This window comes from Chlorocebus sabaeus, chromosome 23 (assembly GCF_047675955.1).
Source record: "Chlorocebus sabaeus isolate Y175 chromosome 23, mChlSab1.0.hap1, whole genome shotgun sequence".
NCBI classification, from domain to species: Eukaryota; Metazoa; Chordata; class Mammalia; order Primates; family Cercopithecidae; genus Chlorocebus; species Chlorocebus sabaeus.
The window spans coordinates 50868985-50886940 of NC_132926.1; the positions used below are offsets into that span (position 1 = coordinate 50868985).

At 43.2% G+C, this 17956-nt stretch overlaps 2 protein-coding genes across 3 annotated transcripts in view; one reads left to right on the forward strand and one right to left on the reverse strand.

The window, feature by feature from the left end:
* The window catches only part of LYRM7 (LYR motif containing 7), a 33340-nt gene extending 33081 nt beyond the window's left edge, over positions 1-259 (reverse strand). Inside the window, exon 1 of one of the 2 annotated variants that reach the window (XM_008014324.3) lies at positions 104-208. In XM_008014324.3, coding sequence (XP_008012515.1) covers positions 104-121 — 18 coding nt within the window. In that variant the 5' untranslated portion in view covers positions 122-208. Of the gene's footprint in view, positions 1-103 lie in introns of both variants that reach the window. The other variant, XM_038008262.2, reaches the window with a different exon arrangement.
* A 6189-nt stretch (positions 260-6448) lies between these two features.
* Positions 6449-12461, forward strand: HINT1 (histidine triad nucleotide binding protein 1). Its single transcript, XM_008014321.3, has 3 exons — positions 6449-6708; positions 9120-9224; positions 12142-12461. Exons 1-3 carry the CDS (start codon positions 6598-6600, stop codon positions 12304-12306), a joined length of 381 nt encoding a protein of 126 aa, XP_008012512.1. The 5' UTR covers positions 6449-6597; the 3' UTR covers positions 12307-12461.
* The last annotated feature ends 5495 nt before the right edge of the window (positions 12462-17956 follow it).

Below are 17956 nucleotides of genomic sequence, written 5' to 3' on the forward strand. Positions count from 1 at the left end.
GGGTCCGGAGCCCCAGCCTCCAGAGACTCCAAAGAGTTTTCTCAAGGCCGCGAACACACCCTCCCCGACGGCACCGTATCCACCCCTTCCCGGGCCCTGTCACCTTGGCTGCCTGTGCCATGGCTCTCCTCCCCGCCGCTGCTACCTCCGGAGCAGTAGACTAGCCCCGCCTCTCAGCAACCAATCAAAGACTGAACTCCCTGTAGCCCCGTTACTAACGCGCCACAACCAATCACCAGACAGCATCTCCCTCTTAGCCCCGCCCTCCTACAAAGGACGGAGAAGGCGTTTGCTAAACGGGCGTTTCCCAAAGCTATTTGCTAAACGCTTGGGAACTGGTAAAATCGCGAGGAGTCCCAGAGTCCAATTACTGGCCAGAAGAGAACGGAAATCACCTGGACGCCATTTTAGTTAGGGGCACAGTTACTTCCGGCGCAGGGATCCTCTGCTAGGCTGACTGGGTTTGTATTTAGTGGATGGCATCGGTACCCGCGTTTTGTTACCTCCTGTTTACGGTGTAGGATCGTCTGTAAAATAACTTTATTTTAACGTTTCCCAGTTGCGACTATCTCTTTGGAAATGTGCAGAAATAAAAGCCAAGAACTAACAACTGACTCCTAAAAATTTTATGCGTGTATTCTCTCATTTATTTCCTCAGAAGGTTAGGTTAAAGTACTCGCTGAAGTTCGCACAGCTAGTAAATGGAGATCTGGGATGCAAATCCGCTATGCTTGACCGTAAAGCCTAGTCTTACCCTTTATATTTTGCCTATTCAACTCTCTCTATTCCTTGGTTTTACTGATAAAGAGGTCAGAAATGGGTAATCAGCAGCATCATAATCAGAAACAATCATAAGGTATTTATTTAAGTGCGTTTTAACCTATGACCTTGCAAGCATCAAGAAAAAACTCGGCCGGGCGTGGTGGCTTAAGCCTGTAATCCCAGCACTTTGGGAGGCCGAGACGGGTGGATCACGAGGTCAGGAGATCGAGACCATCCTGGCTAACACGGTGAAACCCCCTCTCTACTAAAAAATACAAAAAACTAGCCGGGCGAGGTGGCGGGCGCCTGTAGTCCCAGCTACTCGGGAGGCTGAGGCAGGAGAATGGCGTGAACCCAGGAGGCGGAGCTTGCAGTGAGCTGAGATCCGGCCACTGCACTTCAGCCTGGGCGATAGAGTGAGATTCCGTCTCAAAATAAATAAATAAATAAAATAAAATAAAATAAGAAAAAAACTCTATATATAGTCACATTACTAACACGCCACAACCTTTTCCTGTTGTTTCTCTTGCATAATTGTTCTCCTTCCCTACCCTTATAGCCTTTCAGGTTAACTTTTAGGTAAAATTGACTTCTTATTAAAAATGAAAGATCTTATTAAAAATGAAAGATCTGGACCAATGGATTTCCAAAGCCCTTTTCCTTCTCTGTGATCTATGTTATTTTAAGGAATTATTGCAAGTCATTCTGAGAATAACACGATAATTGATTTTTTTAAATTAAGGTGCATTCGATTTGCAGAACATTTAACATAATGAAGCGATTAAGCCAAGTATACTGGATATTGTCTTTTATCTAGGAAACAATAAACTAGATGATCTTGTACCTTGCATTGTGCTTTCTGAATGCTGACAGTGATTTAAAAGGTGCCCCATCCCCTCTCCCCCATTTTCAGTGTAGACTCATAGTGCAGCTTCCTGAAAATTCATAACTTATTGTGATGATTTCTTGCTAGCTAGTGTCCTGCATTCAGTTAACCAAAGTCCCTCATCTGCTGATATTTTAAAACAGTTCTATAATGACAGAATCAGTTCAGTTCTGTGGCTCCTCTTTTCTTAAATCAATCTGCATGACTCCTTTAACTGTTCCACATATGAGGTGGGCTCTTCACTATTCTAGTTGTTCTGGGAACTTGGCCTGGTTTGTCTTGTCACCCTAAAATAATCAAGGATCCAGTTAAAAGGGTTTATTCAACTGTAAAGTGTGAGGGCAGTCATATGGGAATATGTAGACACCAAAGAATGGTGATGAGTGCTTTCAGTGTAAAGAAAAGTGAAGATCGTTTATATAAGACAAAATGGAGATACCGAACAGAATTACAACATTTCAAACAATGGATAACATCTAGATTTAAGATCTGATTGGCTACTATTGATTACACTCTAAGGTGGTTGCTTAATATTCTGTGGTAAAAAAAAGTAACAATCGCAAGGGTCTACAGCTCCAATATTATGTAGTCTAGGTTTGAAATGAAGAATAGGGAGTCTGATTAATGTATAACATCTCAACACAAAGGTCGGGAAGCAACAATAGTCATGCACCAGAGAAGAAAAACAGCCGTATTACATGACTCAGTTTTCAGGGCTTAACTTTGCCCTTTTGGCTTAATAAATTTGGTTCTGAAATTTCATTTTCTTTTTAAAGTTTGCATCTCAAAGTATAAGTTGCATAACTGAACAGGAAATTCCAGCATGTTCATCATGTAAGTTCACAGAGCTATGTAGTAGGCAGAATAATGGCCTCCAGAAGATGTCTGTGTTCAGATTCCAGGAATCTCTGACTATGTTATATATGACAAGAGGCTTTGTTTTGTTTTGTTTTGTTTTGTTTTTTGGTTTTGTTTTTGTTTTTTTGAGACGGAGTCTCGCTCTGTCGCCCAGGCTGGAGTGCAGTGGCCGGACTCAGCTCACTGCAAGCTCCACCTCCCGGGTTTACGTCATTCTCCTGCCTCAGCCTCCTGAGTAGCTGGGACTACAGGCTCCCGCCACATCGCCTGGCTAGTTTTTTGTGTTTTTTTAGTAGAGACGGGGTTTCACCATGTTAACCAGGATGGTCTCGATCTCCTGACCTCGTGATCCGCCCGTCTCGGCCTCTCAAAGTGCTGGGATTACAGGCTTGAGCCACCGCGCCTGGCCGACAAGAGGCGTTGAAGATGTCATTAAATTAAGTATTTTGAGATGGGAAGATTATCCTGGATTGTCTGGTGGACTCAGTGTAATCACAAGGATCCTTAGAAGTGAAAGAAGGAAGCAGAGTTAGGGAGAAGTTTGAAGATGTTCTGCTGCTGGCTTGGAAGATGGAGGAAGGGGCCGCAAACCAAGCAAGCCTCCTCTAGAAATTGGAAAAGGTGAGGGAATGATTTCTTCTCTAGAGCATCCAGAAGGAATGCACACTTGCCAACACTTGATTTTAGCTCAGTGAAACTCAGTTTGAACTTCTGACTTACAAAATGCTACCTGTTTTTTGGCTCCTTCCATTTTCTTTTTCTTTTCTTTTCTTTTTCCTTTTTTCTTGTTTTTTTTTTTTTTTTTGTTCTTTTTGAGAAGGAGTCTCCTACTGTTGCCCAGGCTGGAGTGCAGTGGTGCGATCTCGGCTCACTGCAAGATCCGCCTCCCGGATTCACGCCATTTTCCTGCCTCAGCCTCCCCGAGTACCTGGGAACATAGGCGCACGCCACCACGCCCGGCGAAATTTTTGTATTTTTAGTAAAGGTGGGGTTTCACCGTGTTAGCCAGGATGGTCTCAATCTCCTGACCTCGTGATCCGCCCGCCTTGGCCTCCCAAAGTGCGGGGATTACAGGCGTGAGCCATCATGCCTGGCCCAACTCTTTCCATTTTCAAAGCCAATAATGGAGCTTTTTTGTTTTTGTTTTTGTGGTTTTTTTTTTTTTTTTTTTTTTTTTTTTGAAACAGTCTTGCCCTGTTGACCAGGCTGCAATGGCGCTATCTCGGGTGACTGCAACCTCCGCCTCCTGGGTTCAAACGATTCTCCTGTCTCAGCCTCCCTAGTAGCTGGGATTACAGGCAGCTGCCACCACGCCCAGCCATTTTTGGTACTTTAGTAGAGACAGGGTTTCACCATGTTGGCCAGGCTGGTCTCAAACGCCTTACCTCATGATCACCCACCTCAGCCTCCCCAAGTGCCGGGATTACAGTTGTGAGCCACCACACCTGGCCGAGCATTTTCAAATCTCAGATTCTCACCTGTGCCTCTGTGGTCACATCTTTTCTTACTCTCACTCTTCTGTGTCTCTCTTTCACTTACAAGGGCCATTGTGATTACTTTGGGTTCACCTAGATAATGCAGGAACCTCCCTATTCCAAGATCCTTAACTTAATCACATCTACAAAATCCCACTTACCATGTAAAGTAACATTCACAGGCTCCAGGGATTAGGACATGGGCATCTTCTGCCTAGCACACTGAGTTTGTGTGATGCCAGTCAATAAGGTTGAAATGGAAAGAAATGAGGTAGAAGCAGCAGCAATGGGCCTGATCACACAGAGCCCTATAAGCCAAGGTAAGGATGTTGGATTTTATTCTGTGATGGTATACACTAGCATATTACCAGCAGGAGAGTGCCACTATGATTTATATTTTATAAAGATCATTTTGGGTGCTGTGTGGCAAATTAACTACGATGGAAGCATAGAGGTTATCCAACTAGGAGCCTTTCAAAGTACTCCAGGAAAGAGATGTTAGCAGCTTGGATTAGAGTAGTGGAAGCAGAGGAGATAAGTGATTAGATTCTAAGTGATGTGTGTTGAAAGTACAGAGAGAAGATTTAAGGATGATTTCAACGCTTTTGGCTGGAGTAATTGGATGAATTGCTCACCCAATTGCAGATATAGAATCCTGCAAAAGGAGGTTTTGGTTTGTTTGTTGTGGAGGCAGTCAAAATAAAATCGCAGTGCCTGGTAGCCATCTAAGTGGAGGTGGTCAATAAGCTGTAATGTATGTCACAGACCAGTCTGGAATTAAGGGAAGGGGTAGGTCAAGAGACAAATACTTCAGAGTCAGTACTCTACAGATGGTAAAGCCTTCAGATGGAATGAAAGCTGACCATATTTTTATTATCCAAACCAGCACACATTTTAACTTTTTATTTTGACAATTTCAGACACAAGTTGCAAGAATAATACATATAATTTGCATATGCCTTTCAATCAGATTCTCCAAATGTTAACATTTTATTGTAACTGCTTTATCCTTTTCTATTTCTCTACTTACCTATAGACAGACAGTTTTTCTCTGAACTATTTGAAAGTAAGTTGCAGACATGACACCCATAGCCTTACATACTTCAGTGGGGTTTTCCTACAAAGACATTCCCTTGTATCAGTAGTTCTTAAAATATGGTTCCCAGGCTAGCAGCAACTGTTATCACCTGGAAAGTTAGAAACCTAACTTGTAGGGCCCCACCCCAGACCAACTGATTTTGACAATTTTTCTGTGGTTATGAAAGGAAATTAACATCACTTCAAAACTATTATCTAACTTATAGGCATTATTTAGATTTTACCAATTGTCCCAGTAATGTCTTTGATAGCAAAAGTACCAAATGAACACATTTGAGATTAAAGGGAACCACATTCAATAATTTTGCCAAGACAGAGTAGTCGTGTAATCATAAAAGGCAGTTGAGCTCACACCTGTAATCCCAGCACTTTGGGAGGCTGAGGCGGGTGGATCACCTGAGGTCAGAAGTTTGAGAACAGCCTGGCCAGCATGGGGAAACCCTATCTCTACTAAAAATACAAAAATTAGCCGGGTGTGGTGGTGCGTGCCTGTAGTCCCAGCGACTTGGGAGGCTGAGGCATGAGAATCACTTGAACCCGGGAGGCAGCAGTTGCAATGAAACGAGATTGTGCCACTGCAGTCGAGCCTGGGCGACACAGCAAGAATCTATCTAAAAAAAAAAAAAAAGGTACTGAGGAGGTATACTTTTTCTTAATACGTACACTTAGAGTTCTAGTATGATAACTGGAGTTGTCTATAGTATTTTATAAATGGATGTCCTTAGTGACCTTGACAAGAGGGAAATGGACACAAAAATGAAAGATAAGAAAGCAGACACGGTATGTAGAAAACTTTTTAAAACGAGCAAAGATATGAGGGGGATGTGGTAATTAAGGAAGGTTTTGTTTTTTTAAGGTGGGTCATTTTATTAATACATTATGTTGATTGCTGCTGGGAAAAATTCCTTGAAGAGCAGTCTAGGGAGGTTTACAAACTACTGATGCCTGGAGCTCATCTCCAAAGATTCTTACTTAATGGATCTGGGGTGCAGCCAGGTTCACGGGGATTTTCAAAAGCTCCCCAAGTGATCTTAATGTAGTCAAGATTTAGAACCACTGGTAGAGAGAGAAAAAAATCTGAAGAGAGGACTTAAAATCTGCTGCAGCAGCAAGACCTTAAATAATCTAAGTGCTAAATTGCAGCCAGCACCACTTGAACTGTCAAATCTTGTCAGTTACAGTATCCAACTTTCCCTACAAGCGTCCATGGGCAGACGAAGGGTTTATACCAGTAACTCCATTCCCCAGGAGACAAGAAAGGAGCCTAGAAAAACGACTTAGCAATCTCCCTGGAGCTCAAGACCAGGAACTTCCCCCTGCCCGTCCCTGCTGCAGTTCCTGCGGAGCTCTGGCACGCTGGCCGCTCTCGCAGCCCCGGTCGCCAGTGCGCACGCGCAGGATTCACTGGGGCGCCGGCACCGGCGCAGGCTTGGCTGCGCCCTCTCGCGCCGCACGCTGTGCGGGTTCCTCCCTCCTTTCGAGCCTCTACCCTGGCCGCCGCGCGGGAGAGAGGCCGAGATGGCAGATGAGATTGCCAAGGCTCAGGTCGCTCGGCCTGGTGGCGACACGATCTTCGGGAAGATCATCCGCAAGGAAATACCAGCCAAAATCATTTTTGAGGATGACCGGGTAGGTACCGTGAACCACCTCGCTCGCCTGCTGAGGTGGGGTATCGTCCGCGGATCCTCGGGTTTCTCGCGGAGGGACAGGAGGGGTCGCGAGTGCAGCGGCGATGGCAGGGGACCTGGCCGCCCTGGCCCAGTGGGCCCCCAGCCAGGGGACAGGGCCCGGGCACTCCGAGGCGGCCTGCCGGCGCGTGCCGGCGCTCCGGTTACTCGTTATCTGCCCCGGGCGCGGGCCAGGCCGCCGGGAGTCCTGGGTGCGGCACCGCGGGGCCTGGGCGCGTGTCGGAGCGCACTGGGGCCCCCGCGTGGAAGCCCGCCGGCTCCCCGGCTGCCTCGGACCTCGCCTGTATCAGGAATCTCGAAATCTCGCCAGCGCTCTGCCTGACAGAGAGAAACCCGATCGCGCCCTGACTCATGCCCAATCTCCGCGATCTCCCGCGCACAGCCGGCCTGGGCCGGCGGTTCCTGGGCGCTGCTCGGCAAGGCATTGTGCTCCAGGGCCCCGGGGCGCGGGGAGGTGCGCGGACCGGCTGGGCCTGCCGGCTTCCTCCGCGGTGTGCGGTTTGCCACCTCACCGCTACCCCATCCCTGTCTCTACCCCAAGGCGTACCCTGGGCTGGCGAGGCGATCTCCTGAGAGAAGAAGTGGGCCCGCGTCTGGGTTTTGCTTTCGGTTGACCTCTCCCGCTGAACGTGTCGGGCCTACAAACAGCTGAATGATTCCTTTTATATTCAACAGGAAGTAATTTTAAGCCAAGAGACTGAGACTGTAGTTTTTGTTGACTTCTTGTAGGTGAAATCCCATGTGACTTTGAGATATATTGTGTAAATTATTTAGTGGACAGTTGTATTTTTGGGATTGGATCTCAGATAAAGCTGGGCAGATTGGATGATTTAGATATTTTGTAAACAGTTTTGTTAAATTTAGGAAATATGAAATATAAGAAAAACATTTATTCTACTATTGTCGTTTAGTTAGATTCAAAACGTTATCAAAGATTTAATTAGGTTCCTCCAGGCGAATTAAAAAAAAAAAACTTTGTCTCTACTCAGGGGTAATTCTTTGGTTTTAGAAAAAAATATTTCTTTTTAAAGTTTGCAGTTGCCTTTGAGAAATGGTTGTTGAAAAATTTACATTTGAACCACCGAAGTCCAACTGTATAACAGCAGGAAGCAGTCTAAATGAATCAGCATTTTGTAGGGAGTACCCAGTAGAATTACTCCTGAGACAAATAAGTGTGGATGGGTTTTATTAAAACAGTTTTCACTTCAGCAGTGAGCAAGAGATACAAAAATATTAATGTCGTGTGTGTATTTACAGACACTGTGTTAAATAGTCTAAATGCCGAAGAGTATGTATCATATATGTACTCTTCAGTTTTACACAAAAGGATAGGTATATTTCTTAAATAGTTGAGTAAAGTGAGAATAGATATTAATCAAATAGCAGACATATACGTAGTTAAAAAACTGATTGCTATCATAAAGAAGAAAAACACACACACACACACAGGAAATTGCACAACTAGGACTCTGACCTGGGAGTAATGGGATGGGGAGGGGAATCAGAGGTTTTTTTCTGTTTTTTTTTTCTTTTTTCTTCCAGAAATCATATATGTGCTGGGAATGGAATGGCGGGATGACTAGCAGTTTAAGTTAGACAGAAGTTGGGGTTTGGAGGGGGAGAGGATCACTGAAAAAGCTTTGAGGGCGGAGAGCTCAGAAGGACAGTTCCACGTGAAGAGTTGCAGGAGATCTGGAGAGGCAGACAAGGATTAGCATGGCCAGTTTCTATGCATTCATTGGCTCCCAGTTTAAATGTCACTGCCTCAGAGTTGTTGTCCCTAAACAATCTAAATCAGGCTTTTCCTGTAATAATCATTCATATTATCCTTTACTTTGTAACATGTATGACCTTTGGTGATTATACCTTTATTTAAAGTTGGTCTTCCCATAAGACTTCCATGGAGTCTGGGTGCAGTTTGGGAGGCCAAGGCGGATGGATCACCTGAGGTCAGGAGTTTGAGACCAGCCTGGATAACATGGTGAAACCCTGTCTGTACAAAAACACAAAAATTAACTGGGCATGATGGCACATGCCTGTAATCCCAGCTACTTGGGAGGCTGAGGCAAGAGAATCGCCTGAACCCAGGAGGCGGAGGTTGCAGTAAGCTGAGATCTTGCCATTGCACTCCAGCCTGGGTGACAGAGTGAGACTACATCTCAAAAAAAAAAAAAAAAAAAAAACAACTTCCATGGAAAGGATCACGGCACCATTCGTAATGTGTACACTTCTGTTTTCTTAGCATCTAGTGCTCCCCATGTAGTTACTGTTCAGTAAATATTTGTTGAAATAAGTTTTATCCTACCAATATACTAAAAGTTTGATTTATTTATTTCTTTCCCTTTTCCCTAGTGCCTTGCTTTCCACGACATTTCCCCTCAAGCACCAACACATTTTCTGGTGATACCCAAGAAACATATATCCCAGATTTCTGCAGCAGAAGATGATGATGAAAGTGTAAGTAAATTTCTAACATGATTTATTTTCTTGCTTTTTAAATTGGGAGATTAATTTTGTCCTTAAAGTGCTGTCACATTTTCATCTTCCTAAGGTCATTATTAAGGAAAAACTAGAAAAACCATTAAGATTTCAATTGCCCAGCTGTTTTCCAAAGTTGCTGCATCATTTTGTATCCCACCAGCAATGAATGAGCATTCCATCTTCTGCATATCCTTATCAACACTTGCTATTATCTTTTTTTTTTTTGAAATGGAGTCTTGCTCTGTCACCCAGGCTGGAGTGCAGTGGTGCCCCCGATCTTGGCTCACTGCAAACTCCGCCTCCCAGGTTCACACCTGCCTCAGCCTCCCGAGTAGCTGGGACTACAGGTGCCCGCCACCACACCTGGCTGATTTTTTATATTTTTAGTAGAGATGGAGTTTCACTGTGTTAGTCAGGATGCTCTCGATCTCCTGACCTTGTGATTTGTCCTCCTCTGCCTCCCAAAGTGCTGGGATTACAGGCGTGAGCCACCGCACCTGGCCTATTGTATTCTTAAAGTAAGCTAGAGAAAAGGTTATTAAGAAAATCGTAAGGAAGAGAAAATATATTTACTATTCATTAAGTGGAGTGAATCATAAAGGTCTTCATCCTTGTCATCTTCATGTTGAGTAGGCTGAGGAAGAGGAGGGGTTGGTCTAGCTATAGCTGTCTCAGGGGTGGCAGAGGCAGAAGAAAATTTGCCTATGGGTAGATCCGCACAGGTCAAACCCATGTTGTGCAAGGGTCAGTTGTATTTACTTGGGGATACTTTTTAAAGTGAGACGTTATTTCTGAAACTTAGAAACTTCAGGACATTAATTTTTAATTCAATATATTTGTACAAATCACAGAGTTCAAAGATTAGAGCGAGTACTTAATGGTAAAATACCATCTTATATGCAGTAACATTAAAACCTCAGAATACATTTTTTTTTTTTTGAGACGGAGTTTTGCTCTTGTTGCCCAGGTTGGAGTACAATGGCACAATCTCGGCTCACCACAACCTCTGCCTCCTGAGTAGCTGGGATTACAGGCATGTGCCATCACGCCTGGCTAATTTTGTATTTTTAGTAGAGACAAGGTTTCTCCATGTTGGTCAGGCTAGTCTCGAACTCCCAGCCTCAGGTGATCTGCCCACCTCGGCCTCCCAAAGTGCTGGAATTACAGGTGTGAGCCACCGCGTCCGGCCCCAGAATACAAATTTTTACCATTTAGTATAATTAGACAGTCATGGCATTTTAAGGTCAGAGCTTCTTACTCCAATGCAGCTCTTTTCTATAAGGATAATAAAATGTGAATTTTTACTCAGTTAACATTCTAAATTGGTGTTTTAAGGTCAGCTCTTTTACTTAGAAGACAGTTGTTTGCCAGGAAACATTTACTGAACCAGTTTTAAAACTGCTCATTAATAATTAAATTTTGTGACCAGTATAGGTACCTGCTGTACAAAATTTTATATAGATGCTCATCAACTTAAGATAGGGTTACATGCTGATAAACCCATCATAAGTTGAAAATACTGTATGTCGAAAATGCATGTAATACACCTAACTTACTGAACATTATAGCCTAGCCTAGTCTAACTTAAGCTTGCTCAGAACATTTGACATTAACCTGCAGTTGGGCAAAATCATCTAATACAGAGCCTATTCTGTAACAAAGTTGAATATCTCATGTAAGAGTATTTTACTGCATATCACTAGTCTGGAAAAGGATCAAAATTTGAAGTATGGGTTCTCCTGAATGCATATCGCTTCCACATCATTGTAAAGTTGAAAAATCATAATTTCCCCAACTTACAATTTTGTTCATTGCCCACCTGTACAATGGACCTTACTGCATAAATAAGGTAAGCAGAGTCCACTGTCCTGGGGCTTACTAAGGTAATGGGACTACAAATGTAAGATTCTCTCCCTTCGCTCTTTTCTTGCCATAGGAATTAAAGGAGTTCCCTTTCCTGAGAGCTTTTTAGAATGTTGAAGTTAACCTTCTCAACTTTTTTCTCTCACAATGGGAAAGCATAAGCAGTGAAATGGGAGTTAAAGTTCTTTTCTCTCACCAACCTTCTCCCCTTTAACTTTTATTAGGGAAGAAAACTGGCAACACACAAGTGGACTCCTTGTGTAAATAGAGACAAATTGACTGTAGATAGAACCAAAAAACAAACAGGATGACACAGTGAGACTAGGTATTTGCCACAGGATCCTACAAGTCCGCAGGCAATGCAATAGATCTGGTAGTGTTCACAGGAAAATCCATAATGGTCATAAGGAAATCATAAAGAAAGCAAGATGTCTTGCTTTATTAAGAAAACATAAACACTACTTGGAATATAATTAAAAATTTTTTTTGGTTTGGCATAGTGCCTTGTGCCTGTAATCCCAGTACTTCAGAGGTTAAGGTGGGCGGATTGCCCGAGCACAGGAGTTCAAGACCAGCCTGGGCAACATGGAGAAGCCCCGTCTCAACAAAAAAATACAAAAATTAGCCAGGTGTGGTGACATGTGCCTGTAGTCCCAGCCCCTTGGGTGGGTGAGGCAGGAGGATCACTTCAACCTGGGAGGTCGAGGCTGCAGTGAGCTGAGATCATGCCACTGCACTCCAGCCTGAGTGACAGAACAAGACCCCGTCTCTTAAAAAAAAGAGTTTAATTGAACAGCAGATTTTACTTATAATTTGTTTCTTGAAATTAGTAATGATAAATGCCTAATCTTAATGGGTCTCCATTTGTAGATTGTGCTCTGTTGGCATTAACAGTTTCCAAATATTTGCTCAAAGGGGTGTGTTTCAGTGAGAGTTTTAAGATTTGATATTTCAGCTTGACAGTTTGTTATTTAATGTCAAGAAGTAATAAATTGCCTGTGCCTGAGAAACTTTTTTTTTCCTTTTCCAGCTTCTTGGACACTTAATGATTGTTGGCAAGAAATGTGCTGCTGATCTGGGCCTGAATAAGGGTTATCGAATGGTGGTGAATGAAGGTTCAGATGGTGGACAGTCTGTCTATCACGTTCATCTCCATGTTCTTGGAGGTCGGCAGATGCATTGGCCTCCTGGTTAAGCACGTTTTGGGGATAATTTTCTCTTCTCTAGGCAATGATTAAGTTAGGCAAGTTCCAGTATGTTAAGTAACACGCTTATTTTTGCCTGTGTATGGAGAGATTCAAGAAATAATTTTAAAACCGCATACATAATAAAAGACATTGTTGCATGGCTTATAGTCTCTCTGAATGTTGCATTTGATTTGTTATTTTAAAAATATATTTGTTGGAATATGTGAAGGTGGGTTTACAGTTTTGGAGGTTTCTTGCTTTTTCTTCCCAAGGAGGACTCAACATATGAACATTGCATTGTTTTAATGGTGTTACTAGTCTTTGAAGACAAATAATGAGAGTTTATAAATTTAGCTTTAACTTTGAAATATCTTTCCAGGTTAAAATAGGTACAAATTAAATTTTTAAGCTAATTCTCACGTTTTCTAAGAACATAGCAAATTGATGATTTTGGGTTTAGAAACAATGATTTTCACACCTGTAAATCCCAGCACTTTGGGAGGCCGAGGTGGGTGGATCACGAGGTCAGGAGATTGAGACCATCCTGGCTAACATGGTGAAACCCCATCTCTACTAAAAATACAAAAAATTAGCTGGGTATGGTGGCAGGCGCCTGTAGTCCTAGCTACTTGGGAGGCTGAGGCAGGAGAATGGTGTGAACCTGGGAGGCAGAGCTTGCAGTGAGCAGAGATTGTGCCACTGCACTCCAGCCTGGGCGACAGAGCGAGAAAAAAAAAACAATGCTTTATGTTCAGCACACATTTCCCCTGGACTCTGGGCATAATTTGGAAGGGATGAAAGTAGGTTTGTCACACAATCTTTGATGACCATGTGAAGCCATACATTGGTATTTCCTTGCTATTTAAACTCCATCTGAATATTTATTATAAAGACTTGAAAATATTTTACCTAGAATTCACTTTTCCAATTGAAACCTCATTGTTCTAAATGTGTATGCACACATTAATAAACATATTTAAGTTGTGCATGAATCTGGCTATGTCATAGAGAGTAGGAAAGGGAACGTGTCCGGGTCTGGGTTTTCATGTAGACTGACAGCCAACCTTTTGTTTTTAGTCTCACCATGTACCCTGGCCTTTCTAAGGTTCTATTTTTTTTTAATTTTTTTTTTTTTTTTTTTTTTTTTTTTTGAGACAGAGTCTTGCTGTTTCACCCAGGCGGTGGTGCGGTGGTGTGATCTCAGCTCAATGCAACCTCCACCTCCTGGGTTCAAGCGATTCTGCCTCACTCAGCCTCCTGAGTACCTGGGATTACTGGCATGTGCCACCACGCCTGGCTAATTTTTGTATTTTTGGTAGAGATGGTGTTTCACCATGTTGGCCAGGCTGGTCTCAAACTCCTGAGCTCAGGTGATCTGCCTGCCCTGGCCTCCCAAAGTGCTGGGATTTACAGGGCACTTTCCAGCTTCCAAAACTTAATACTTTGTTTCTTCTCCCATTCTCTTCATACTTAACAGGTTTTTTCTTTTTTCTTTTTTTTTTTTTTTGAGAGAGTTATCCACGAGTGGAGCTGGAATGCATCCAGGAGCTGGAATGCAGTGGCACAATGGCTCACTGCAATTTCCGCCTCCCAGTTTCAAGCAATTCTCCTGCCTTAGCCTCCCAAGTAGCTGGGACTACAGGCGCACACCGTCATGCCTTGCTAATTTTTGTATTTTTAGTAGAGGGGGTTTCACCATGTTGGCCAGGCTGGTCTCGAACTCCTGACCTCAGGTGATGCATGTGCCTTGGTCTCCCAAAGTGCTGGGATTTCAGGTGTGAGCCACTGTGCCCGGCCTTCCATTTTTAATCTAAAAAGATTGTTGTAGGGTTTTGACACATTTAATTGAAAGTTGTTTTTCTTAAAATTTTATTTCCTCTTAGTGATTTTTTAAAATAGTTTTTTTTTTTTTTTTTTTTTTGGAGGTGGGGAGAGAAGGGAAATTGGCTCTTTATGTGCAACACATAATTTTTCCCCCAATTTTTCATTTGTCTCCTTACTTTGTTTATGGTGTTTAAAATGTTTATATAGCTGGCCGGGCGCGGTGGCTCATGCCTGTAGTCCCAGCACTCTGGGAGGCCGAGGCGGGCGGATCACGAGGTCAGGAGATCGAGACCATCCTGGCTAACACGGTGAAACCCTGTCTCTACTAAAAATACAAAAAAAAATTAGCCGGGCATGGTGGCGGGCGCCTGTAGTCCCAGTTACTTGGGAGGCTGAGCCAGGAGAATGGCGTGAACCCAGGAGGCGGAGGTTGCAGTGAGCCGAAATTGCGCTACCGCACTCCAGCCTGGGCGACAGAGCAAGACTCCGTCTCAAAAAAAAAAAAATGTTTATATAGTTAATACATCCATCTTAAATTTATTTCATAAGCCTTTCCCATCCTAAGAGGATTTTAAAATATTATTTTTGTTTTCCTAGTACTTTTTTTTTTTTTTTGAGACTGAGTCTCGCTCTTGTTGCCCAGGCTGGAGTGCAATGGTGCAATCTCAGCTCACTGCAACCTCTACCTCCCAGGTTCAAGCGATTCTCCTGCCTCAGCTTCCCGAGTAGCTGGGATTACAGGCATGCGCCACCATGCCTGGCTAATTTTGTATTTTTAGTAGAGATGGGGTTTCTCCATGTTGGTCAGGCTGGTTTCAAATTCCCAGCCTCAGGTGATCTGCCCGCCTTGGCTCCCAAAATGCTGGGATTACAGGCATGAGCCACCGTCCCTGGCCTTTCCTAGTGTTTTTATGAGTTTATATTTTATGTTGAGGGAAGGTGTAGGGAGAAGTTTTGGAGGGATTTGTGCCACAGTAAAGAATGAAATAATGAATGCATTTGTATTATGTATAAGAGGATTGGCTCGGCTTTTATCATGTATATTGTCTTTCCCAATGATTTAGTTAAGCTAGTGTTAATAAGTCAGGTAGCCAACCACCAAGTTGTTTTGCTGGTTCTGTCTGTGACCTCTGCCCAAAACTGTCTTGTGGCATATATTCACCAAATCTCATGTGGTCGCCAGTCTCCAGGATAGCCCACAAGGATCCTCACTTCTGGTATTTGCACCCTTGTGTTTCTCATTGAATCTGAGCTGATCTGTAATAAACAGTATGGTACAAATGATAGTATGATTTCTGCATCACAAAAGGCCTTATGACTTACACTGTGGTCTCTTGGATTGCTCACAGCTATTGACTGAATATGTTTCCCAAAATTCATATGTTGAAATTCTAACCTCCGATGTGATGGTATTAGAAGGTGGGGTCTTTGGTAGGTGATTAAATTATGAGGCCGGAGCTTTTATGAGTGGGGTGAGTGCCCTTATAAAAGAGACTTTGGAGAGCTCCTGCCCCTTTCACTGTGTGGGAACCCAATGAGAAAAAAGTCCTTATAAACCAGGAAGTGGGCTCACCAGACATTGAATCTGCCAGTGCCTTGATCTTAGACTTCCTATCCTCTAGAACTGTGAGAAAGAAATTGCTGTGGTTTATGAGCCACCCAAGTCTATAGCATTTTTTTCCCCCCCGAAACAGGGTTTTTCTTACTCTGTTGCCCAGGCTGGAATGCAGTGCCGTGATCATGGCTCCCTGCAGCCTCGACTTCCCTGGGCTCAGGTGATCCTCCCACCTCTCTTCCTGTAGGAAGTACAGGTAGTTGGAACCTGTAGCTGGAACTACAGGTTCATGCCATCACACTGGTTACTTTTTGTATTTTTTGTAGAGATGGGGTTTCACCACGTTGTCCAGGCTGCTGTGGTGTTCTTTTCTAGCAGCCAGAACAGACTAAGATACTTGGGAAAGCCAGTTGCTATGGCCAGGGACACTCAAGCAGCCCACTGGAAAGGTGTTATGTTGAGAGGAACTGAGGCCTGCCAACAGCCAGCAATATGTCAGCTATGCAAATAAACCCTTCCCAGCCCCAGTTGAGACTTCAAGATGACTGCAGTCCTGATTAGCATCTGACTGTAACCTCATGAGAAAGACCCCACAGTACACGCACCTGTCTAATCTCCCAAATTCCTGATCCACAGAAATGGAGTGATAATAGTCACCAAGTTTTGGGGTAATTTGTAACAGCAATGTTAACCAAAACACCCTGTTGTCTTAATTTTTTTTTTTTTTTTCTTTTTTAGCATACAGCTAGACTGCATTTCCCTGCATCCTTTCAGCTGTGTGGGGCCATATACCTATTGTCTGGTTAATGAAATGCGTGAGGAACTAATGTATGTCATTTCCAAGATGCTGAAATATCTCCCATGCACTTTCCTTTGCTTTTTTTTTTTTCTTTAGTTGACAAGATGCAGAAAGGATTCAACAGAGGAGATTTAGATGTTTGGTGGAATGAGCCTGAGTCTCCAAATGACTGCATGGAGGAGTATTTGCCACACTCCTGACCCACATTGAATTTTATTTGTTAAGCCACTGAGATTTCAGGATTTGGGTAATAATACTTAGGAGTATTTACTGTAATTAATACAAGACCTATGATTCAGGAATGATGAAACTTTATAAGGTGGCTTGGGATTTTAATCATAGCAGCCTATTTGATTGTTCTGCCCTTAGAAATAGCTCAGAGGTTGAGATTGCCAGGGTAAACAGGGGTTAGAACTTGGAGATAACAATTGGGCTTTTAACTAGAGTGTAAGCCAGTTCCTGTGGGGACCATAGCACCACATTTTTTTTTTTTTTTTTTTTTTTTTTTTTTTTGAGCCAGTCACTCTGTTGCCCAGGCCGGAGCACAGGGATGTGATTTTGGCTTACTGCAACCTCTGCCTCCCGGGTTCAGGTGATTCTTGTGCCTCAGCTTCCCAAGTAGCTGAGGTTACAGGCATGCACCACTACTCCCAGCTAATTTTTTTTTTTTTTTTTTTCATTTTTAGTAGAGAAAGTGTTTCACCATGTTGGCCAGGCTAGTCTCAAACTCCTGACCTCAGGTGATCTGCTCACCTTGGCCTCCCAAAGTGCTGGGATTACAGGCGTGGGCCATGCATCCAGCCAGTACCACATCTTGATTGAACTGATCTGAGGAGGCTATGTGAGAAATGACTCTTATCTTTAATATTAAATGTTATATTTTAGAACTGAAGTGATAAGTTCAGGTCATTTGAGGAACTTAGTTTATCATTGAAATAATTTCCTTGAGTAAGCCACTGAGAAAATCAAAGTGCTCTTTAATCTTTATTTTAAAATATGTGTATTCTTGCTGGGTGTGGTGGCTCATGCCTGTAATCTCAACCCTTTGGGAGACCAAGGTGGGAGGATCACTTGAGCCCAGGAGTTCAAGACTAGCCTGGGCAACATGATGAAACCTCGTCTCCACAAAAAATAGAAAAAAAAAAAATTAGCTTGTGTGGTGGCGTGTGCCTGTAGTTCCAGCTGCTTGGGAGGCTGAGGTGGTGGGAGACTTAGGTGGGAGGATTGCTTTAGCCTGGGAGGCAGAGGTTGCACCGAGCCAAGATCATGCCACTGCACTCCAACCTGCGTGACAGAGTGAGACCCTGTCTACCAAAAAAACAAACAAACAAAACATATTTTTCATTTATGTAGGTTAGAATCAACATAATAAAAACAAAACAAAACAAAACAAAAAAACCCAGATTTAAATCGCATAATAAAGGCTTATTTTTTTCTTTCAAGTTATAGAACCCCCTAAGGTGGCAATCCAGGGCTCTTT

Excerpts from the sequence above, each read along its gene's own strand:
- HINT1 (XM_008014321.3), top strand. The coding sequence starts at position 6,598 with ATGGCAGATGAGATTGCCAAGGCTCAGGTCGCTCGGCCTGGTGGCGAC. Across the intron at positions 6,709-9,119 it reads TCATTTTTGAGGATGACCGG|TGCCTTGCTTTCCACGACAT; the intron begins GTAGGTACCGTG and ends CCTTTTCCCTAG. Across the intron at positions 9,225-12,141 it reads CAGAAGATGATGATGAAAGT|CTTCTTGGACACTTAATGAT; the intron begins GTAAGTAAATTT and ends TTCCTTTTCCAG.